General features: G+C 42.4%; 3 protein-coding genes across 4 annotated transcripts in view; 2 read left to right on the top strand and 1 right to left on the bottom strand.

Annotated features, from left to right (window-relative positions):
• LOC138962037 (uncharacterized) overlaps positions 1-24,268 on the top strand; it is a 384,447-nt gene that overhangs the window by 13,752 nt on the left and 346,427 nt on the right. The gene's annotated exons all lie outside the window — the stretch shown is intronic.
• LOC138962032 (E3 ubiquitin-protein ligase TRIM56-like) lies at positions 923-3,489 on the top strand. The gene is made up of 2 exons (XM_070333725.1): positions 923-1,058; positions 2,234-3,489. The coding sequence occupies exon 2, from the start codon at positions 2,270-2,272 to the stop codon at positions 3,362-3,364; it is 1,095 nt and encodes a 364-aa protein (XP_070189826.1). The 5' UTR covers positions 923-1,058; positions 2,234-2,269; the 3' UTR covers positions 3,365-3,489.
• On the bottom strand, positions 5,066-23,533 carry LOC138962030 (probable pyruvate dehydrogenase E1 component subunit alpha, mitochondrial). The gene is made up of 9 exons (XM_070333723.1): positions 23,370-23,533; positions 18,563-18,625; positions 17,995-18,168; positions 16,996-17,122; positions 16,699-16,790; positions 15,876-16,124; positions 10,616-10,752; positions 8,574-8,682; positions 5,066-7,569 (listed from the first exon to the last, which is right to left on the bottom strand). Exons 1-9 carry the CDS (start codon positions 23,412-23,414, stop codon positions 7,405-7,407), a joined length of 1,161 nt encoding a protein of 386 aa, XP_070189824.1. The 5' UTR covers positions 23,415-23,533; the 3' UTR covers positions 5,066-7,404.

Here is a 24,268-nt window from a genome sequence, read left to right on the forward strand (position 1 = left end):
TTGTTTGATTCAAGAACGTTCGTTTCCTCATCGTTGAATGCTGATGTTGACGATTTTATTGGAATTGGGGTCTTCAAGTCAGTTGTGTTGTGCAGCTATATCTTACTACAGAAGACAATGTCACAGTGTGTTTTTATATTTTCAAAAGTAAAGAAAAGGGAAACTCGGGCGCTCTACATGTATTAACACCATACGTCTATTTTTCAACAACAAAACCGAATGGCAGGGATGTGGGGAAGTGGATGTAGGTCAATTACCTCTTCTCTGTCTGTTCTCTCTGTCTGTCTGTCTGTGTCTGCCCGGCTGTATCTGTGTATGTTCGTACGTGTTCCGGTGTGTGTCGGTTTGTGTGTGCGTTTGTGTGTGTGTGTGTGTGTGTGTGGCAGTGTGTGTGTGTGTGTGTGTGTGTGTGTTCGTACGTGTGTGCATGCGCATGTCACAGTGTGTCAGTGCCGCGTGAAAGTGCAGGTGTGTGCATGTGAATACGCCAGGGACTTATATTTAGGTCTATGGAATATGCGAACGCTTTCATGTGTGCATGAGCATATCGCTGTGTCTATCTGACTATATCTGTCTTCCTGTATCAGTTTCTGTCCTGTCTGTCTATGCATATCGTTATACATGAGAGAGACTGAGAGAGAAAGAGAGAGAGGGGGAAGAGGGACAGAGAGACAGACAGGCAGGTAGACTGACAGGTAGGCAGGCAGCCAGACAGACAGATAGAGAGAGAGAGGACGAAAGAGAGAGAGAGAGAGAGAGTGTGACAGAGACAGAGAGAGTGACAGAGAGAGAGAGAGTGAAAGAGAGAGACAGAGAGAGAGAGGAGCCGGCGGATGACGCATAGGTTGCAACATTCGATTCAGTGCGCCAGTGCACCAAATGGGAATTCCCACGGAATTTTACAGGTGCGAAACAAAAAGTAGCATGAATATTCCCACGATGGAAGGGCTTTTTCAGACCAAATTAATGAGCTCCTGTGTTCCAGACTCACGGTATAAAACACAAATTTCTGGAACACTTGTGTCACATGGCATTTCAGATCGTGGCAAATCGCAACTGTAAGTACTAATGATGATTGTTTTGAGTCATGATCTCTCTCTCTCTCTCTCTCTCTCTCTCTCTCTCTCTCTCTCTCTCTCTCTCTCTCTCTCTCTCTCTCTCTCTCTCTCTCTCTCTCTCTCTCTCTCTCTCTCTCACACATGTGTAGTGTGTGAGAATGTAAGCCCAGTGTGTGTGTGTGTTCGTGTAACTTGTGTGTGTGTGTATGTGTGTGTGTTTGTGTGTGGGTGTGTATGTTTGTCAGTGTGTGTGTGTTTGCGTGCATTTGTGTGCCGCGTATGCCAGTGTGTGTGTGTGTGTGTTTGTAAGTATGCCGTGTTTGTGTCACAGTGTGTGTGTGTGTGTGTGTGTGTGTGTGTGTGTGTGTGTGTGTGAGTGTGTGTGTGTGTGTGTGTGTGTGTGCCTGTCTGCTTGTGTTTGTGCGTGAGTGAGTCTGTCTATAAGTCTTCTTGTGCCTATGCGTTTGCGCCTCTTGCCTGTATGCGTATGTTTGCGTCAGTGTGTCTTTCTGGTTTTTTCGGTGTGTGTGTGTGTGTGTGTGTGTGTGTGTGTGTGTGTGTGTGTGTGTGTGTGTGTGTGTGTGTGAGGTGTTTGTACGTGCGTGTGCGTCCTTTCATGTGCGTGCGCGTGTTCCTGCGTGCATGCGTGTCAGCTTTAACTTTCTTTTCAAGTGCACATCATTCACTTCTCACTGCTCACCAAACTATAACGACTCAAGCTATCGAGGATCATGTTTTTACATTGTGCGAGGCCTGATCAATACAGAAACAATTACCTCAAAATGTTTCCTTTATGTTGTTTACAGGTTGCCTTCAAGGCTGTTACCAAAAAATGGTTGCCTGAGTTGTTTGTTACTGTTGTTTTTCCCCCATAAATTCTAACACATAAGACCAAGTTAGCAAGGTCAGCCATGTGAGCAGTATCTTAATTATTACTAATTTGCCATGTACAATGTACGAGTATAAACTTTCGACTGTTACCACTTTAATGTCGTTGTCGTCGTCGTCGTCGTTGTCGTTGTTGTTAACTAATAATGACTATGTCCTCTAAACGATTTGAAATCCTGTCTTTTTTTAAATGCAAAGATGACATAATGTACCACCAAAAAAGGTACTCAAATACAGAAGAACATATTACATCCGTTTCATAAAGGCATAACTGAATTTACTCTCAGGTCGAACAGAAACCTGGATTTCGGCGCTGTAACAGAATGTCAACAACAGGGTACCCAAATCGGCAACCTCCACTAAACAACTACAACAACAACCAGAAGAACCTAGTCTGCGCAGTCTGCAGAGACGTCTACGCGGACCCGAGAATACTTCCATGTTTCCACACATTCTGCCTGCAGTGTCTTGAAGGCTTGCAGAGAACCCACGGCCCCCTCCCCTTCCCTTGTCCCTCCTGTAGAAAGAAGACCCCACTGCCCTCCGGAGGCATCAAGAATTTCCAGGTCAACTTCTACATCACGGAAAACGAGCTCCGCGCAGCACGAGCACCAAGGCCACGATTGTGCAAGAGCCATGGAGATGAGGCCGAGAGATGCGAGTGTGATCTGTGCGAACAGAAGATTTGCATCGCGTGCAAACTAACCGGACACAACCACCACGAGTGTGAAGATCTCACTGAGCCGGCTTTTTGCTGTATGCAGTGCTTGAAATACCAGCAGACTCGTGTGTGCAAGCGGCACGAAGACGAGAAGCTGAAGTTCATATGCCATCAGTGCGACCAGGTGATCTGCGTCGTGTGCAAGCTGACAGAGCATAATCGCCACGACTGCCAAGACATCACAGAGACCCCATCTCAATGTCGGCAGAGTCCCCAAGACCAGCAGGCTTGCTTTGAGGAGCTCATTCTCCACATAGAAAAGAAACTTCAAAAACTGCAAGAAAATATATCAGCTTGCAAGACGACGCGATTATCCCTGGACGAACAGATTCAACGTAGACACGCAGCGCTCATATCCGCTGCAGACAAATGGCGCAACAAAAATGTCGAAGACTTGAGCAGGAAAGCAGAAGACATTGATTATGAACTTGTCCTGAAGAGTCAATTCCTGGAGAAGGGTCTGAACGCTTTGCTTCAAGGCAGACAGACGCTGCACTGTGCGAGAGAACACAGCTCTGTGGAAGGGGACAGAGAAGCGTGGAACGTTCAAGCATGTGAGAACCTGGTGTCGAAGATGATGATAGATTTGGAAGATTGTGTTCCGCGTCTCGAACTTGATTGTCAAACGGCAGAGTTAAACGATGAGGACATTGGCCGCTTTATTGGTGTTCCTGTCAAAGTGGAGCTATTGCAGTAACATTTCATCTCCTAAAGTCGATCAGATCGCCCCCCCTCCACATTACGCGCGCGAGCGCGCGCGTGTGTGTGTGTGTGTGTGTGTGTGTGAGAGAGAGAGTGTGTATGTTAGAGAGAGAGATTGAGAAAAAGTATGTGTGTGTGTGTACGTACGTGGACGTTTGTGTGTGCGTGTGTGTGTGCGTGTGTGTGCGTGTGTGTGTGGGTGTGTGTGTACCTGCGTGTGTGCGTGCGTGCGTGCGTGTGTACAACGTAGAGGAATCTGAGAATCTGTTGTCTACAATGATGAAAGATTTGGAAAAAGATATTCCGCGTCTCGAACTTGATTTTCAAACGGTAGCGTGAAAGGACGAAGCCATTGGCTGCGTTATCGGCATCCCTTTCAAACTGGAAATATCGCACTGTGAGCGTTCCAATCAGCAACCATTTCTCTTCAAAGGATGATAAATATTTTGTTCCCAGATAAAAAATAATCTCTCTGGACACAAAGATGTGTGTTTGGTTTCAAAGCCTGTTTGTTTAACAGAAGTGTTTGAAACAGATATATAGGGAAGTTACATGACTACACTGCATGAGGAATAATAACGTTACTCACTGACATAGCAGAAAACGCTTGAATAACAAAGTGTTTCGGAACCTGCTGTCTAAAAATAAAATATCGTGCACTTAGACCTGTAACGAATCAATACTTTAGGTTAACCACACCCTTCGCTTCTATTGTCAAACTCCCCACAATTTTTTTTAAAAAGTTACCTTTTGTAGGACACTTTTCGGACCAGCTCACGTACTCTCTCAGCCGAATCCCCAGACTCCTGTAGGCCTATTCTAGTTGTTACGTTACGGGATTTTCCAATACTTCGCTCGGCAGCTGTCGTTCACTTTTGGTTTCGTTTTAACAGCTTGGAGAGTGTGTGTGTGTGTGCGAGTGGTTGTGTGTGTGTGTGTGTGTGTGTATGAGAGAGTGATTGTGTGTGTGTGTGTGTGTGTGTGTGTATGTGTGTGTGTGTGTGTATGCTTTCCTCGCGAAGCTTAAAAGCAAGAGCAAAACAGCAATTTGAGACACGCCTCTGAGTAGTGTCGCCCTATCGTCGTCGAGATCTTCCAGGAATAGGTGTTCGTCGTTGGCCCATCAAACAGTCTACAGGGTAGAGACGTGTTTTCTTCATGTACGCTTTATCAGGAAAAATAAACAAGATGTTTTCAACAATACGAGCATGAGTTGACCTGTGCATGAAGTGCTTGCTACGGAACTTGATAAATTGATAACATACGCATACAAGCTCTCTCCCTCTCTCTTTTTCAACCTCTCATTTTCTTTCTACTTTCTCTACATTAGTCTCTCTCTCTCTCTCTCTCTCACACACACTCAGTCTCTGTCTCTTTCTCTAACTATGAGTCTGATGTCCGCCTGGTTATTCAATCAGCTGTAGCTACATGAACGCAAATGTATACAAGTTTACATTCAATGAAGAAGATACTATACACTTTTTTGGCAAAGGAGAAACACAGGTGGCCCATACAGAGACCACTTTAAGAGACACACACACGCACACACACACACACACACACACGCACACACACGCACACACACACGCACATAAACACATGCACACACACGCACACACACACACACACACACACGCACATACCTAACGATTACTAACCTTTTGACTGACGGTAATGCTCCAGGGACACACAGGAGGCCTAATGCATTTATTTTATTTGATATATAGAAACATAAAATTACACATGTGACATAACACAGGGAGAAATAACGGGACAGCGTAGACGGGCCAGGGGGAAAATCTGCAAGCGAAAATTCAAAGAAAAACCGTTGCACTCTGATTCGCAGCAATTGTTTTCTATTTTCTGCGGTGAACATTGATTCTGTTTTCTTTTTCATACTCGCATACTACACCTCACCCTCCCTGCCCCCCTCCCCGCATTGAATGTACTTTGGACTGTCCTACTTTCGGTTTCGTTATTATGAGTCATGGCCACAGCTGAAAAGAAAAACTGAGACCATCTGTTGAGTTTGGAAAATTTAGCACCAACTTGACAATGAACCCTTTTATAAGACCCTCCAATTTTAAGATTCCCTCTGTATCAAAACCTTATTTCTTAAGACTTCCTATCCATGGTGTCAAACACTTATAAATAGCTTCATTTTAAGAGTCCTTCTCCTATAAGTAGCCTCAATTTGTAAGATTCCTGGAGCTCTCAAATAGAGGTACAGGTACCATTGTACTGTGACAGGGGAGGCTACCGCTCCTTTCACGGCAGACTCTGCACCCGAGTTGTTGGCCTTTAAAGTCAACACCAGTGGATTTTAAGATTCTGTTTGTGATGTGGCTGGTGGTTTCCGATTGTCTGTATGTTCATGAAAACCTTCGGGTTTGCATAAGTTTTTATAGGGCTAAGAAATTAGCCCTAATATTTTCAAACCTGTTTGATTGCACTTCGCTTCCCGAGGTGATCGTAGTGTTTCGGCACACGGTTACAGTACTACATGTGAGATACATCACTCGAACACAAACGGTTTCAGACAGTCAAAAAGTAAATTATTCTTTTCTTCAGAGTCAAACTATGTTGTTTTTATTCGTCAGTAACAAAGAGTTGCAAGGAGTGACAAATATAAACAAGCTAGCGGTTTGTCATTCTTATGTCTCTGTAACACATACATCCTCAAAATCAAAACTGGCTCTTCAAAATCAACAACCATACTCTAAAATAATAAAATCGTAATTCTCTGAAAAAGTTGTCTTCAAAAAATTTAAGGTGCCATCCATAGTGATACACACTTTTATATTTAACAATTACATGTAGTTTTTACAGACACATGCACTTCAGCCGATCTTTCAGAGATTCAAAAACAGCATAGTCAATAGCAGGTACCCAATATTGCAGGTACCCTGAACATTCTGCACACGTGAAATATAAACACATGCCACAGACCAACTAAAAGATAACAAAAGACAGTAAAAAGGACAACGGCAATGATTCTACTAATCAAAACCGGAAACATCTTGACATCATACATGGAGTAATTCGGCTTTCTTCCATAGTAACTTGTCTGTGAGTTTGGGGACGATAAGAACAATTTACTCTCTTTGAAACACCTATAAACCCTCACAACCTGTGTAAACCTAAACGCTGCATTGCTTTTTAAAACCACTCTTACCCTCAACTCCATTACATTAAAAATAATGTTCTGCTAGTAGATCATATACATGTGCTTCTCCTTTGTCTCATCCATTCTTGTGTCAATGCTATTTACCCTTTACTAATTAACATCTTTTATATTTAACAATTACATGTAGTTCTTATAGACACATGCACTTCAGCCGATCTTTCAGAGATTCAAAAACAGCATAGTCAACAGCAGGTACCCAATATTGCAGGTACCCTAAACATTCTGCACACGTGAAATATAAACACATGCCACAGACCAACTAAAAGATAACAAAAGACAGTAAAAAGGACAACGACAATGATTCTACTAATTAAAACTGGAAACATCATCTTCACATGGAGTAATTCGGCTTTCTTCCATACTTGTCTGTGAGTTTGGGGACGATAAGAACAATTTACTCTCTTTGAAACACCTATAAACCCTCACAACCTCACACAAAAACAGGCACACTTGCTTCTCCAAACACCCTGTCTGTGTAAACCTAAACGCTGCATTGCTTTTAAAACCACTCTTACCCTCAACTCCATTTCATTAAAAATTCTGTTCTGCTAGTAGATCATATACATGTGCTTCTCCTTTGTCTCATCCGTTCTTGTGTCAATGCTGTTTACCCTTTACTAATTAACATCTTACCCTACACCCCCCCCCCCCCCTCCCCCTTCCTCCCCATCCCATCCACCCCTACCATCTTTTCATGAAAACCTGCAGACTACTCAGATGTGTTCCATCCCCATCAACAGGGTAAACGCACATCATAAACCAGTTGAGTATCACTCAGTTCATCAATTCCAACGAAAAAGAGACAGATCCCAGTTTATCACAATTCAACCAAGATCAAGGAGCCCAGTTTATTTCGAGTCAGCCCAGATGGTGGGATCGCAGCCTCGAACCCTCATGCCTGCGGGTGGCTGATTGTAGATGTCGTGATACAGCGCTTCCAGGGGCAGCTCGGGATCCGTCTTGGCTTTCTCTGCTGCCTCCTCCACTTCTTTGCGTACAGCGACGTCGATTTTCTGAAAGAAAGCAAAAGAGAGAGAGAGAGAGAGAGACTCAGTGAGAACATTATCCGGTTGGTATTTTTGTGTGTGTGAAAGAGAGAGAGAGAGAGAGAGAGAGAGAGAGAGAGAGAGAGAGAGAGAGAGAGAAAGAGAGAGACAGACAGACAGAAAGAGAGGGGGAGGGGGAGGCAGAGAGAGAGAGAGAGAGAGAGAGAGACAGACAGGGGAAAGGGAGAGAGAGGGGGGAGGGAGAGAGAGTTGCAAGAGAGAAACAGAGAGATTGAGATGTAGAATTAAGAAAGAGAGAGAGAGGGAGTGTGTGTGTATCAGAATAATGTACCAGTGCATTTGTAACAAAGGTTCAAAAACAAAACAAACACAAAGACCGAGACCATAAAAATGAAATACTTCCTTGCAGTTGCAAATGGGATTTAAATCGTATTCAACTCGCGTTTAATCTGGCCTCACAGGAAATACAAAATGATTCAAACACATATAAATGCACTAGGTTGTATCCTCACAAAATCTGTAAGATGTGTCTTCAAAACCCTTACAACCTGTCCTTGGTCACATAAGAAGAAACATAAGTTCTAATTGAGCAATTTAGGCAGTCATACTCAAATTTCAGAGGAACTTTCAGGGTCTTAGCAGTCTCAGGCCAACAACAACAAAAATGTTGGTTTAGGGTAACCCAACTGACCCTATTTCTTCCTGTGGACCCTAAAATATTTTTTTCATTTCTCAAAACAAACAAAAATTCCCATTTTGTTGAAGCTTAGTCTGCGGGAAACATTGACACTCTTACTATAAAACTTTGTAACAACTAATATAAACGTGCAATACAATTCAAGAGCTTGAGACAAAATGGTTATTATAATTATGAGGTGAACTAAATGTTATAAAAAAAAATTTTAAAACTCTACCCACTGACCCTATTCTTTTTTGGTCATGTTACCCTACACCTGCATATTTTTTTATTTTGCCTTAGAAGAAAGGTGTTTCTGTCAAATGTTTATTACCTTGAGCTCTTCGTCAGTGACGAGACCAGCGCCGGTGATCTTCTCCTTGAACAGAATGATGGGGTCGCGCTTCTGACGCACCTCCTGCACCTCTTCACGGGAACGGTAGCTGACAAACAAAATGTAAATAATTTGTAAATGAGGAAGTAAGAGAGAGTGAGAGAGTGAGAGAGTGAAAGAGAGAGTGTGTGTGTGTGTGTGTGTGTGTCTGTGTGAGTGTTTGTGTAATTTGTAAATGAGGGAGCAAGAGAGAGAGAGTGGGTGAGTGTGTGCGTGTGTGTGTGTGCATGTGTGCATGCGTGTTATAAACGGTATATTATTAACAGAGTGGCTCACCGTGTGAATTTTGTTTATGTTTTATTTTATTCTATATTTCTATTTTAAGAGCAGATATGCCACAATTTTCCATGCACATAAATGTTTATCTTTTTAAGGTTTATGGAGGTTAGTGTTTCCTTAAATGTTGAATGAACAAGCAACTTTCATTCTCTGCTCTGCTAGGTTTCTTGAAGCTTTTCCTTACTGAGGTACGTGTGATGAAAAGACATCCTTGGAATCAAGCTAGTGTCCCTACACTCTGCATGTGACCTGTCATGACAGGCTTTTTGATATAAAAGTGAATATAAAAGTGGACAATAGAAATGGTCCTTACTTCTTTCATGGAAAAAAAGTTGAAAAACAAAAGAATTCTGTACTTACCAATACAAGGACAGTGCACAGAAAAATTAGTCAATTTTTTTCCTGTGGAGGCTTCTTCAGGATTTATACAAATATATTTGCTTATTCCCCCCTCTGCTTCTTTACCTCTGTAAACTTGTAGAGCTAGTTATTTTTCGATAAACACCCAGCAACCAAACAAATAACGACCCAGCAACAGCCTGAATCCTCGATAGCGCAATGGGTTGAGAAGCTGTTCTGCGTCGGTATTACTTTTACGACTGAAAAGTTCCGAACGCTCTGATGTACGAAGTATACATCTCTGGAGCAAACAATACAAACATACCGCATTTAAATTAACAACTACAGGCTTGAACACATGAATCTCCATATAAAATCCATGAGTTTGGTTGTTTTCTGAATCTAGATCTGCTGTGCACAAACGTTCATCACAAGCAAATTCCCAAGGCAAGTAACTCTCATACTTTGTCTAGCGACAAGAGTAGTTCCCCTTTCAAATTTCTTTTCACTCAGTTTCTTCGACAACAGACTGCAATCCGACGGTCAGTTTTCAACAATATTTCATTTAATAAACAGATCACACGCAACCAAATGCACACATCTCATCAATTTAAACAACATTAAGCGGTTTCATACACTATTTTCCCCAGAAAACTGAACTTCATACAGTTTTTAACGTTGGAACACGGGTGCAAAATTTCGTCTGCTGGTCCCATTTGACGAAAGAACATTATCCTAAGCGATACCAAAACATATACAGAACACACAATATCTGCCTTTGCCGCCACAGCAGAATAACAGCATATCTGTGTACTTGATTTTAGTCCAAAATAGGAAAACTGACAAGAAGTGTTAACAGAATGGAATGATTTGCACGGAACTATACAACCGCGCATTAATCGATCGCCTGCGCAGGTTGACTGGTTGAGTGAATAGGATTCGATCAAACTTTCGCAAAAAAACTCCTCTTTTCTTTGAATAACTGAAGAAAGGAGGAATAAAGAGGTTACACACCTCGTTTCAGTGATTATAAAAAATAATGGTCTCAGTTCGCGGTCATGAAAAAGCTCGCTAAAGCTCGCATTTTTCATGATCCGCTAACTTCGATGTAACCTCTACTTATTGTTTCCCTTTGTATTTGTTTGTTTGTAAATCCTGAAGAACCCTCCAGAGGCAAAAATTAGACATATTTTTGTATGTGCTGTCCTTGTATTGGTGAGTACAGAATTCTTTTGTTTTTCAAGTTTGTTCATTTACCCACAGTTGTTTATAGTTGTTTAGATTTCTTTCATGGGAGGTGACCACTCATTTGAGGGACCTCACATCGCAAGTACAAGTACCACTGTCTTTGTCTTGATACTGACCTTGTGCCAGGGTCACTCATACTGTGTCCGTGGTAACGGTAGGTGGCGCACTCCAGTAGAATGGGGCCGTTCTTTATGGCGTACTGCTTAGCAAACTCTGCGGCTGCTCTCACCGATATAAGATCCATGGAATCCACCTGCACAAAAGTGACAGTAAACAATGAAAATCCAGACACAGTAAACAATGAAATTCAAGACACAGTATAAACAATGAAAATCCAAAGACAGTAAACAATGAAAATCCAAACATAGACATGAGATCATTAATTGTAAACAAAAAAAGCCCGAGAGCAACGACAGAGAGATGTGTACAGAGAAGAGACAATGGAAAGGACAGTCTATTTGCGCATGCAGAAAGATGACATGAAGAATTCAATGCTTCAAAAGATACAGACTTATTCACACAGACTTTAGACTTCATTCATTTTTAATCCGTAAAAGAAGTGGATCTCTCTACAAGCATGGCTGCATTGGTTTAAGGCTTGGCATAGCATGGGTGCAGAAAGCATGTCTTGCTCTCTCCAGTATTGAAGATGTGAGACATAGTTGCTACTCCGACTTTGTGGGGTGACAGATTTTTCTTCCACACTCAATTAGTTGATGTCTATAACTCCACCTGAGAGGTTTGTGAGACGAATCAACAAATCTTGTACCATAGAAAACTCCATTACACAACTAAGTCCAAATTTCAGGTAATGTTCAACTACTTATTCAGATCCCTGGTCCTAGCTGTTCCCAGTGCTGTACAGTCAGGGCCTAGCATTGGAAAAAGTGAGTTCAGCGTACAAAGGCGGGGGTCTGGGTTTGAAGATTTTTTGGAGATTTTTTACCTGAAATGACCTCCCCCAAAGAAGATTGAGCAACTAAATTATGCCATAGTCCAACGGTCCATAGTCCGTATCGGCACATTACTTCTTCTGACTTGCCTTCCGCCTTCGGAACGAAATCCAGCCATTCCCACTGAATGGCTGACCACATTCAACAATGTCGCTTCGAGACATTATAGTACAGCGCACCTATGATTGCTGCTTACTTGATGCTCACAATAATGACCATAGATTTGATTTTAATTGTATTACACTCCTCAGTGTCTCTAGTTTATGCTGTAAAAAGTCCCAAGGAATCTTCGGATAGATAGTATTGTTTTTTTGCCTGTTTTGTTGGGCCTACGTCTCGGTGAGCGGACGCTCTTGTGCGGCGGCGGAGATCGGAATGCGGTCGCATAGTTTTACTGCAACGCGCGTGCAGCCGGGAGTTGAGTATTTTTATCCTCCGTCCCATAACACCATTTCTGGCAAACAATAGGGCTTTGTTTCCACTTCTTTCACACTGTGAAGATATCTAACACCATGCATGGGCTAAACAACACGTTTGGCGATTGATTGCTGTATAGATCTAGTTGATTAGCTCAGTGTAGTGATTTGATTTGACTAGACGACTCCAAAACAAAGATGGCTGCCGAATCTTCGAGCAGCACATTTGTTGAGTCATCGACGAACAAAACAGAGGTAAGTGAGCACATTTTACGATTAATAGTGCATTACAGTAACAATTGAAGCAAAGTAGGTAGAAAAACTAACATGCATACGCCGTAAGAAGTTTTCCGTGCTTCGTACTGTACTGTTCAAAGTGATTCTGAAACTGAAAGTGAAAGACGAACACAGCACACTCAATGCTCATGTGTACACGCTTTCTCGCCCTGTTACAGACACCCATCTAAATTAATATCTAAGAAATGGTATGGCATGGTATGGTATATATATTTATAGTCACGGCAGAGTTCTCTGCGTGAAATTCGGGCTGCTCTTCCCAGTGATAGCGCGTCGCCATAGTACGGTGTCACGATTTCATCTTTCGCCTGTGTACATATTTACCCCTCGATATATAGACTACTCAAGACTGAAATGTTGTTTCCTAGTAAAATTAAGAAGTGAAATTATGTATGGACGAAAGGCATGTCAGTTTCTTGCATTTGAAGAAAATTGGTGGTGAAATTTAATAGATTTCACCCCCAAAATCGATTTCTTCGAAAACGTGTACCGAGTGGTTACGTCCCTTGAGTAAGAAGGGAAACATTTTGGGATGAATCAAATTTCTAAGTTAAATAAAACAAATTGGTTGGACAAATTTGGCCCCATGAATGTAAGGTAGATCTACACAAGGTCGCTCATCAGTACTATCGAAGGGTGGTTTTTTGTTCAGTGTAGAGTTTATACTAGATCAACGAGGCCGAGAATCGAAATACAAATCAACACGGCGAAAGATGAAAACGTCACACCGGCACCACCCCCTTTTTTTTCCCTGTGTGCATTGTGTATTTGTTTACCTATTAGGTTGGGTTTTCTACAGAATTTTGCCAGGGACAATTTTCTTGTTGCCGTGGGTTCTTTTACGTGCGCTGAATGCGTGTTGCACACGGGACCTCGGTTTATCGTCTCATCCGAAAGACTAGCACCCAGACCACACCACATCTGGTCTAGTGGATGGGGGAAAGGTATAGGCTCCAAACAAGATTCGAACCCATGACCCCTCAATTTCTAGCTGGGTGCATTACCACTAGACCACTATGCCACCACTTTCAGGGAATGGAGTCAGCACAAATGTTAACTCCGGGAAAATATCCCCCTAGGCAGATTCGAACTCTCGTCGTCAGATTACAAATCCTGCGCACTACTGACTGAGCCCCCCCCCCTGTATGTAAATATAACTGTGTATATTTAAAATCTGAGTAACAGGCGCTCAGTTTCGACTCATCTATTCGTCAAGCGTCCAGCATACTGCTGATCATTATTGATTTCATTTTTCCCCTTGTTGCAGAACATTCCGTTGAACCTGGACTGTGCGATCTGTGAACAAGCGACAAAACCAGGGGATCATGTGAAATTGACTGAAAAGGGCTGCTCTGGGATAAACTCTGCTTGCATAGAACGAGGGGACAACCTCCAGGTCAAAGCAGGACAGCTGGTTCACGCAAAATGCCGCAAGGACTACACTCATCACAATTCCATTGCAGCATTGAAACGGAGTGTGAGAGAAGGGACCCCCTCCCCAGTTAAGAAGAGGAGAAGCCTCCGGTCTCATCATAATTTCGACTTCAAGGCTTAGTGTCTCTTCTGCTGCCAAAGCACAGAGCCTTTGAGGAACAGAAAAGTTGAGAAACTAATTCCAGTAAGAACAGACTGTTTTCAGGAATCTATTGTGAAAGTGTGTGGGGTGAGGGGGGATGATGACAAATGGGCCAATGAAGTCAACAGTCGCCTGGCATTTGCGTCTGACTGTTGTGCCTATGATGTAGTCTACCACAACGTGTGCAGCACTAATTTTCGAAAAGGATCTGGAATTCCTCAGTCTTTCTCTGATGAAGCAAAGGGGAAGAAGCCAAAAGGTCGTCCTGAAAACCCAGTGATAAATCGTGCTTTTCAAGATGTTGTCAAGGTTCTGGAATTTGGAGATTATGAACAGGTAACACTTCCAGACCTGGTCTCCGTGATGCAGCAATCCCTTGATCAAGTTCATTCTTCTTCTGTTTCATGTCAAGACAGACATGAAGGATGTGTTCTTCTCCTCAAGCAAGGCAAGTACAACAAGACTTTGGGACATCAGATCAACGCAGAGCCGTCTTGGCCCCAATGTGTGCAAGAATATCTTATTCGCGCATGCATTTAGTGGCTGTGACACAACTTCTCGGCCTTTCAGTGTCGGAAAATGTGTCCCAGTGAAGAAACTGCAAAAAAAGAACAAACTGTTTGAAAATAGTGCCAAGGTTTTCCTGCAGACTAATTCGGATCACCAGATGATTGCAGAGACAGGAGAGAAACTGTTAGTCGACATCTACAAAGGAAATGATGGTGACACTCTTGACAAGCTTCGGCTGGTAAAGTACCACGAGAAAGTGTTCACCGGCTCTAAGCAAGTTCAGCCAAAAGTCCTGCCTCCTACTTCAGCTGCAGCCACAGGGTCTTTTACCAGGTTCAGGAGTGGGCTTGTTTGGGTACCAGTCTGGAGCTCATGCCTGAAGAATGGGGGTTTCAGCTTCAGCGGGGACAGCTGCTTCCTGTTCACACTGACATTCCTCCAGCCCCTGAGGAGTTAATGAACATCATCAGATGTGGTTGCACTACTGACTGTTCCTCACAACGCTGTAGTTGCCGGAAGGTCAGCCTTAGCTGCACAACTGCCTGTGGACAGTGCCGTGGAATAAGTTGCCTCAATTCGATGCTTCCCATGGATGAAGAGGAGGAGGAGACTAATATTTGAGGTAGGAGTCACTAGGACTGTAGAAATAGAGTCAGATAGGTATCTAGGTTGAATTATGCATCATGTAAGGGATTTTCTTTGTTATGAAGCTTTTCGTCATCAGGTATGATCACCGTTACCGCGGGAAATAAAGTTCTTACTAAATATTTCATCAGCATTTGACCGGAAATGGATTTTAGCTTAATATTCTTGTTATTCAGCTCAAGCCCTTTCATTTGATATGCAGCATGATAGGGTTCTCATTTTTTTCCAAGAAATTGCAAATTTTTTTTTTTTTTTTTTTTTAATATTGAAAAAGCCCGAAAAAAAATTAATTGTTCCAGTTTCTCACCGGGACTTTTCATATGTGTTTTTTCTTGGTTGGTACTATGTATTGTGATATAAATCAATTCTATGGTCATTATTGTGAGGTGAAATCATAAGTGGCCTGGACTATTATTTCAAGTCTAGAGCCACAAAACACCGGCACAAAGCATGCTCGCGCGATGCCAGAGGAAGTGCGTGCTCAAGCAAACTGTCAAATCGATTGAGAATTGAACCGAACGGCGCACAAAACGAAAGCTGGGACTGTTTGGTTTACCGTTTGGGAATAACAGGTTTTTGCATTTCGGCGTACACCAAATCGAGTTCCGCGTACTGGAGATGTTATTTCGGCGTAAAGTACGCCGAACGGCTTACAATGCTAGGCCCTGTACAGTGGAACCCGCTTTCGAGACCTCCCAATTTAAGACACCCTCCCTTTTAAGACCCTATTTTCTCAAGACTTTCTGTTCATAGCCTTTGTACATTTACCCCCATTGTAAGACTCCCCGAATTTTTCAGATTTGTTTAGGTCCCAAAAGGAGGGTTCCACTGTACCACTATGTGAATACAGATGCCCGTTCCATGTGCCTGAGGACAAACTGGACCAAAACTCCCACAAACTATACTGTTAAAATCCCACCAAAAGTCAGTGATGTCGAAATCCCATTGAAAGTTCTGAAAGCAATGTCCTGAGGCTTACCCAGATGCCAGGAACATAGTCTCCCCTCGTGTAGTACTCTGTTGACGCAGACGCTCTTTCCACAGAGGTTCCCATGCCGTAGCCGTTGTTCTCGCACACGAAGATGACGGGGATGTCCCACAGTTTGGACATGTTGTAGGCCTCAAAGATCTGGCCCTGGTTTGCTGCACCATCGCCGTACAGTGCCACACACACGTTTTTCTTCCCTTGGTACTTCATTGCAAAGGCGATGCCGGCACCCAGGGGAACCTGGTGAAAGATGGAATAATTAGAAGAATTAGAAGAAGAAAAGCGAATACACATACGACTCACCTTCATGGCCAAGGCGATGCCGGCACCCAAGGGAAAGTAGTAAAGAAGAAGAGTTAGAAGAAAAAGAAAAGTGAATACATATACGACTCGCCTTCGTCTTACGTAATAGGACTCAGAAATTATCTGGCGCTCTAGCTTCATAATCATTCACAAAAATGCTAAATTCCTACTTATTGACCTAAACTTGCCCCCTTGTGACCTTGAAATTTGATGATGGTCAACCAGACTTGGGTCATGTGTAGAGATCATCAAACCCTGGAAGCTTGTGAGTTTTCGAAGATCTAACTTCAAAAACATCCAAGAAAATGTATTTCATTTTTCAAACAGACCTTGACCACACTGTGACCTTGACATTTGATGAGGGTCAACCAGAGAAAATTCACCTCACTTGTGCGCCAACAATGCCGTAAAAGTTTTTGAAGTACAAGTACATGTACAATGCCCATTATTACTGTTAATCTTATTGAAATGAACATGTTTGGACTTGATGGATGAAGACATTTTGACTCACCTGTGCTCCAACAATGCCGTTGCCGCCGTAGAAGTTCCTGGTGTACATGTGCATGGAGCCTCCCTTTCCCTGCGAACAACCAGATTTGCGCCCTGCAAACAGAAAAGTTTTATCCTGAGTGCTGCAAAAACTGTGTAACGTGTTGATTGGAAATTTCTGGCATTTTACAAACAAAAGTCAAAATATCAGGAATAAAATGTGCAACTGGTCAAACATACCGGTTGATATTGTTTGACCAGTTCCTTCCTGACAAATATGGTAGCGTAACTGATTTAGGCTTGGTTGAAAATAAATCACCTGTGAGTTCTGCCAAGACACCTGCGACAGGTACGCCACGTGTGTAGGTCCAGCCATGGGCACGGTACGCCGTGATGATTGCATCCTCTTTTGTCAGGGCTCCCTCTATTCCCACCGCTATGGCCTCCTGATGATGGAAACAAACATAAGAGATGGTAAAGTGGAACCCCCTTTTGACCCTCCCCCACCCCAATTTAAGACTCCCCCCTTTAATCTTAAGGCCTTGCAAGCTCAGATTTTCTGTTCATAACATCTATAAATTACCTTCATTTTGAGAAAACCTTTTTAAGACCTACTTTTTCAGATTTTGTAAGGCTTTCAAAGGGGTTTCCACTGTAGAGTGATTTCTTCTTCTTCTTCTTCTTCTTCTTTGTTCATGAGCTGAAACTCCCACATTCACTCATGTTTTTGCATGAGTAGGTTTTTATGTGTATGACCGTTTTTACCCCGCCATTCAGACAGCATACGCTGATTTCAGGGGAAGCATGCTGGGTTTGTTCGTGTTTCTATAACCCACCGAACTCTGGCATGGACTACAGGATATTTTCCATGAGCACTTGGTCTTGAGCTTGCGTGTACACACTAGCAGGTCTGCACATAAGTTGACCTGGGAGATCGGAAAAATCTCCACACTTAACCCACCAGGCGGCCACGATTCGAACTCAAGACCTTCCGATTAAGAGGCTGACGTCTTACCACCCCGCCACAGCACCCGTCGTAGAGTGATTTCTATTTTGTACCATCACTTTGAAGGGCCGACTCTGTGTGATAGTGATACATACAACTATATGTACCAATAAAGAAGTCACACTTTTTTTAAGATCCGTGGAAATGACCAACAAGTTAACAGCAAATTCAAAAAACTTTATTTTGAAGGAGATTGAACCTGTCATGTTGAGGCACGTTTGCTTATGATCTGATGTAAAACAATCTGACATGTTGCTAACGTCAGACACCCAACGACACCCCTGCTGCATATATATCTTTATGATGGCTGACCTGGCCAGAGTACAGGTGACAGAAGCCTCTGATGATCTTTGCCTTGTAGAGGTTGGCTGCTGTGGTCTCCAGACGTCGGATGGTCTGCATGGTGGTGTAGTAACTGAGGGCCTGGTCGCGCGTCACTGTCTGCTCGGTCGCTGGGCCCTGGTCCAACTTGTGAAGCTTGAAAGGCTGGGAGAAAATAAGAGAGAAAGATGGCTAGACATAGAACTTAGAAGGGCCAGGATTGCACTAAATGTTTATTGTACACCCGAATTTACAAATAGTTAAGAGGGTTCATATTCAACAAATACCTGCAACTTGATAACATCCAAGAAAACTTCCATGTTAATTTTTTTTTCTCACGGACGGGCAGCATGAGCCAAAAATGAAACCATCTGCTCTGTGTACTGGCATCAACAGTATAGACACAGAACCCTCCCTCTGTCTGACAATATACTCACGCAGCAAATGTTATATGATGGGACACACACAAATCTGTGCATCATCCACATACAAGTTTCTATCTCAACAATGTCAATTGTCACTCCAACAAAATTGTACACCTCATGCAACAAAGTCTTACCTGTGTCTCAAAAGTTGCCTCTTGAGTTGCATAGTTGCTGCCTTGAAGCATACCAAGGATCCACTAAAAAAAAGAATATTCCAATGACAGTTAAAAAAACCATTTTATAATCATATTCATAATATGTATTTATTATTATATGGCGGGGACAAAACCCATCAGATCAAAACAAAAACAAAAAGCAAAGCAATGATAATTTTGTATTTCCAGAAAACGCGCCAGTATTTACATCATAACTTTCAACGTGATGCACATTCTGGGGAAACCAGACTAGTGTTTGTTATGGACAGCCAAAATTGCTTGCTTTAGAGAAATAATATACTGATCAATCTTGCACACTTTGCGTACACATGTTCTTGAAACCAAGCACAAGGATCAGCTGGGTGGTTTTTTTCTCCAGTTTCAACAATAGTGGTGACTGGTCAATATAACTTATGTCATTTTACTTGCAAAGTGCAGAAATATACTATTGTCACCAAAGCTATTTAAAACTCAAAAGAACAACTGAACAGCCTGAGCATCAAATATGCTCTTCTCGCAATGGAACATTCCATGCAAGGGGCAGCAACCCTGCTTAATATTAATCCTATATATATATAGATGTATCCATGATCACGTACACCAATTGTCGTTTAATGAAGGGTTTATTGCTTTGAGACACTGACAGTCTAAGTCTTTCAACAGAAATTAATTGGTATATCTTTTGTGCATATTATATATACTAATAGTTGAACATGTATGAATGCATGCCATGTTTGTCTTAGTCTTGAAATGCTTAGACACCTTTAAATATAGTGTGTAAATGTACATCAATTCATGTGCTGATAACGTAATTCTTAGTTCCTAGCATATAATCACGCCATGTCCCAAATAGACGCTAGTTCTGGGGACAGAAAAACCAAGATAGTATAGCATATTTCTTACGCAGTGGCTACACTTACGCCGCCCGTAACTTTTCCCTTCTTTGCTTTGATTACGCCACAAAGCATTTCCCCGCCAGGGCCGCGCTCTACTTCCGGTTTGATCCGGTTTGGGCGGCCATTTTAAAGCGTGGGTCGAGTGAGGACAGACGTGTTCAACAGTTCATTAGTAGTGGTTGTGCGTTTCTACCCGTATGCAGGCCGGTTTACTTTAGTCATGGATAGCGGACTTCACAGCGAAGCAGTTTTGACAGTAGGAAGTACGTTCGAGTCCTTCGACAGGTTGCAAAAAGTTATCTCGGACTTTGAAACGAACGCGTTCGTCCAGCTCTACGTTCGGTCGTCGCGAACCCTGCAGGTGCAGCGCAAACGAGCCCCCAGAAAGACTTTCAACGAAGCATTGCAGTTTGGCGAGTTGGACTATGCCTGCATCAATGGAGGACGAAACCATCTGATGCAAACAAACAACCACTACATTTTCCCTCCAATTAACCTATATGCATAGTACACATACGGGAAAAATATAACCCATAGTACATTCAGTGCAGTACATCCTAGTACACACCATGGAGGAAATTCCACCACAAATCATACACAAATGATTCCTTGTTTGGAGAAACAAAATAACGGATGGGTTGAGCAAACAACTACTTCACTCCCCACATTCACCTGTACCATTAGTACAGATAAAAATACCGAATAAACCCGTTAAAGGAACAGTGAAATCTATAATCACTGAGCCTCATATCATAAGCCTCAATCACTGAGAGGATATCTGGAAAATCAACCACCAGTACATACAAATATGTCCTAACAAGGAACGTGAATAATAGTGAGCGTGTTACGACAGTAAAATGGCGTCATGTCGTAACTAGAGAATGTCCGGGTAGGATCACGCCGCGCCGTTATCAAAGTCTGGCCGAGTGACTCTACGACTCGTGGAAAAGGTGTAACCGAAGCCTGCAGTGAGCGGGTTACGACAGTAAAATGACGTCATGCCGTAACTATAGAATTTCTGAGTCGAATTATGACTTGAAAAAGGCGTAAATGATGAGGTCAAATGAAGTGGCACAGTACGACAAGGTATGTATTATGGGTGATTTTAATTTCCCAGGCGTTCGTTGGGATGGGGTGTGGACAGGTGAAAAGAACAACAACATAATAGAGCATATTCTTGACTCTTTTTTGATTCAGAAGGTTCAGGAACCTACCAGACGGAGAGTGGGCCAGAGGCCGACCCTGGACGATTGGGTTCTAGTTAATGAACAAAATTTAATTTCTGATGTTGATCACCTTGACCCTGTGGCCAAGAGTGACCATGATGTTTTAAGTTTCCAGTTGTACATTGCGCAACAAAAAGAAAATCAGGAGGCGAAATATAACTATAACCTTAAGAAAGGTGACTACAGTAAGTTTAGAAGAATAGTTAAGGAGCATGACTGGTCAAATCTGGCCGAACTCGGCGTGGAGGAGGCCTGGAGCTGCATAAAGACCGTGCTACATGATGGTATGGAAAAGTGTATTCCCAAGGTAAAGAAAACACATAAAAAAAATATGAAACCTAAGTGGTTGGATAATAAAGCCATGAGGCAGATAAAGAAAAAGCATAGCGCTTATAAGAGATATTTATGCACAAAGTCCGGACATGACTACCTAAGATACATTAAGATAAGAAATACTTGTACAAAAGACCTGAAAAAATCCCGTAAGGAATACGAAAAACAGATTGCAAAAGAAGGGAAGATAAACCCTAAGATGTTTTGGAAGTACGTCCAGGAGAGAATGAAGACTTCTACAGGTATAAGCACTTTGAAAAAGGTGGATGGATCTTTTGTGGTTGACGATATGGGTAAGGCAGAAACCTTAAATGAGTATTTTTCTAGCGTTTTTACACGCGAGGACGTGTCAGACATCCCGACTATGACGGAAGGCTGCTATTCAGATGGGGCATCCTTATCTGAAATAAGAGTGACACCCTTAGCAGTTAAAAAGAAACTGAAAGAGTTGGATGAAAATAAAGCCCAAGGGCCTGATCTAATCCCATCAAAGGTACTTAAGGAGTTGTGTGATGAACTATCTATCCCATTATGCTTGCTGTTCAACAAATCTTTGGAATCTGGAAATATACCAGGTGATTGGAAAACAGCGGAGGTAACCGCTATTTTCAAAAAGGGTACCAAGTCAGAACCAGGTAACTACAGACCAGTAAGCTTAACCTGTGTAACATGCAAGGTATTGGAGTCTCTTGTTCGGGATTCTATAGTGTCTTATCTCACAGACAATAATTTATATGCTGACTGTCAGCATGGTTTTAGAAAAAGACGTTCTTGTGTCACTCAACTCATAGAGGTCATGGAAGACCTCACAAAATTCGTTGATGAAGGTGAAGCCATAGATATAATTTACTGTGACTTTAAGAAGGCCTTCGATACTGTGCCGCATGAGAGATTACTCCTAAAGCTTGCATCGTATGGGCTTAGTTCCAGCGTCCTTCCCTGGATTCGGTCATTCCTGAGTGGCCGGTCCCAGAGGGTACGAGTTGGACAGGCAACGTCGAACCAAGCAGCAGTTCTCAGCGGAATTCCACAGGGCAGCGTTTTGGGGCCGGTTCTATTTACAGTGTTTATAAATGACCTACCAGATGTGGTTAGTGGTATAGTGAAGATTTTTGCGGATGATACAAAACTGTACAATAAAGCAACAAACAGTTCAGTCATGCAAAAAGACATACACTTACTTCAGGATTGGACAAATAAATGGAAATTGTTTTTTAATGTTTCAAAGTGCAATGTTCTGCATTCTGGTAAAAAGAATCCCAAATATGACTACGTGATGACTGTCAATGATGCTATTGAAAAAATAAATGTATGTGATGAGGAAAAGCAAAAGGACATCGGTGTTGTTTTCGACAGCAATTTGTCATTCGACCCGCATATTCGAGGAGTTGTGTCAAAAGCTAATCAGAGGATTGGAATTATCAAACGAACGTTCTCATTTCTTGACAAGGACACCTTCTTAAAGCTATACAAAGCCTTTGTGAGACCACTGGTGGAATATGCAAATGTGGTGTGGAGCCCATTCCTCAAGAGACAGTCTCAGACAATTGAGAGGGTGCAGCGTCGAGCAACTAAAATTCTAAAGGACTGCCGGGATAAGTCTTACGCGGACAGACTCAAATACCTAGACCTCCACTCTCTGAAGGGAAGGAGGACAAGGGGTGACCTAATACAAACATATAGAATTATAAATGGGGTGGATGACATTGACATGCACAAAATATTCACATTCAAGCAGACAGACAACACCAGAAACAGCCACGGAAAAATCTTTGTTCAACACTGTAAGACTAACAAGCGCAAGTTTTCGTTTTCTCAAAGAGTTGCTAACAATTGGAATGCACTACCCGCTAACATAAAATTCGCACCCACAGTAGACGCCTTCAAAAACTTCTTGGACAATTCTCCAAAATTTCTTAACCTTTTTTACGACTTTGATTGAAAGCATTGAAAGAATAGGGATTTAGGCATGCAAAGTATCTGACAAAGAAGGGGCACCAATAAGGCCTCGCGGCCTTCGGCTAACAAATATAGCCGCCCCTATATACTACTACTACTACTACTAGTAGCCCCTACCTATTTCTTATGAGTTTAACTTAACTTAAAGCAGTGGGCACAAGTAAATTAAAAACGATATTGACTGTACTTGAACTACTTGATATTCCTTTTTCAAGTGTTTCTGTTTCGCAACATCACACACACACACACACACACTGATTTCAAAAAAATTATGTTTTCGGAAGTCCAGTCACTTTAGGACGTAGGAGGGATCCACCAATTCTAAGAAGTGGTGACGGTACATAGCAGTCTTCTCAATGATACACTTCTTACCTGCCGTGGCCCTTGGCTTGCCGACCTCCTGACGATATTGAGCATCTTGTGTCTGACTGTGCAGAGTGGAGAAATGACTCCTGCTGTCCTTAAACACCTGATTCGCGAAACGATTCGGTGTTGGCGACCTTCAACACGACCGGACCAAGGGACGTTACTCTCTGGCTCGGTTTTGTAAGTCACAAGGCAATGCTCGTAGCGTACACTATCGGAGTTGGCTCCCTTGAATCATATGTCGTGTTGATGCACTGTCAGTATTTTTTCTTTGTTCTGTTGTTCAGAATTTGAAGAAGAAGAAGAAGAACTGAGAAGAAGAAGAATTCCTGTTTGTTTCAGTGTTGATGTTTTTTGTTTCACCGATTTAGCTTTCCACTGAGTGGAAGCCAAACGACACGAATTTCCCATCAATGGAACAAAAAAATAGGGTATGAAATTATCACTCAAGAGTTAACAATATATTTAATTCTTTTTGGTGCGTATAAAACTAACATCCGCAGGGAAAAGATGACTAAAACTACACAGAGATATGTGACCCTCCACCACAAAATGAGTCGCATGTCACCTCGCGCGGTTCTGCGCTAGGCTTACTGATATAAGTCCGGGGAGTGTCTTGTAACAGTGTGCATGAGGGTCACTTTAGTCACAGGCTTATAACTCAACCAGTTTTCGTTCTTTTCTAAAACGGTTTTCACCATTGGATAGAGCATAAAAAACTATTTAGGAAAATGAAAATATATGAAAATCATGCAAAGGTGACATGCGACTCATTCCGTGGTGGACGGTCACATATAGTACATTAAACGCCTGAATGACTCGGTGACACACGGGCATGTAGCCGCACCGACTGGGATGTTTTAATGCAAAAATGTAATGTAACTTTTAATAGAGAGTTAGATTGG

This window comes from Littorina saxatilis, linkage group LG3 (genome assembly GCF_037325665.1).
Source record: "Littorina saxatilis isolate snail1 linkage group LG3, US_GU_Lsax_2.0, whole genome shotgun sequence".
NCBI classification, from domain to species: domain Eukaryota; kingdom Metazoa; phylum Mollusca; class Gastropoda; order Littorinimorpha; family Littorinidae; genus Littorina; species Littorina saxatilis.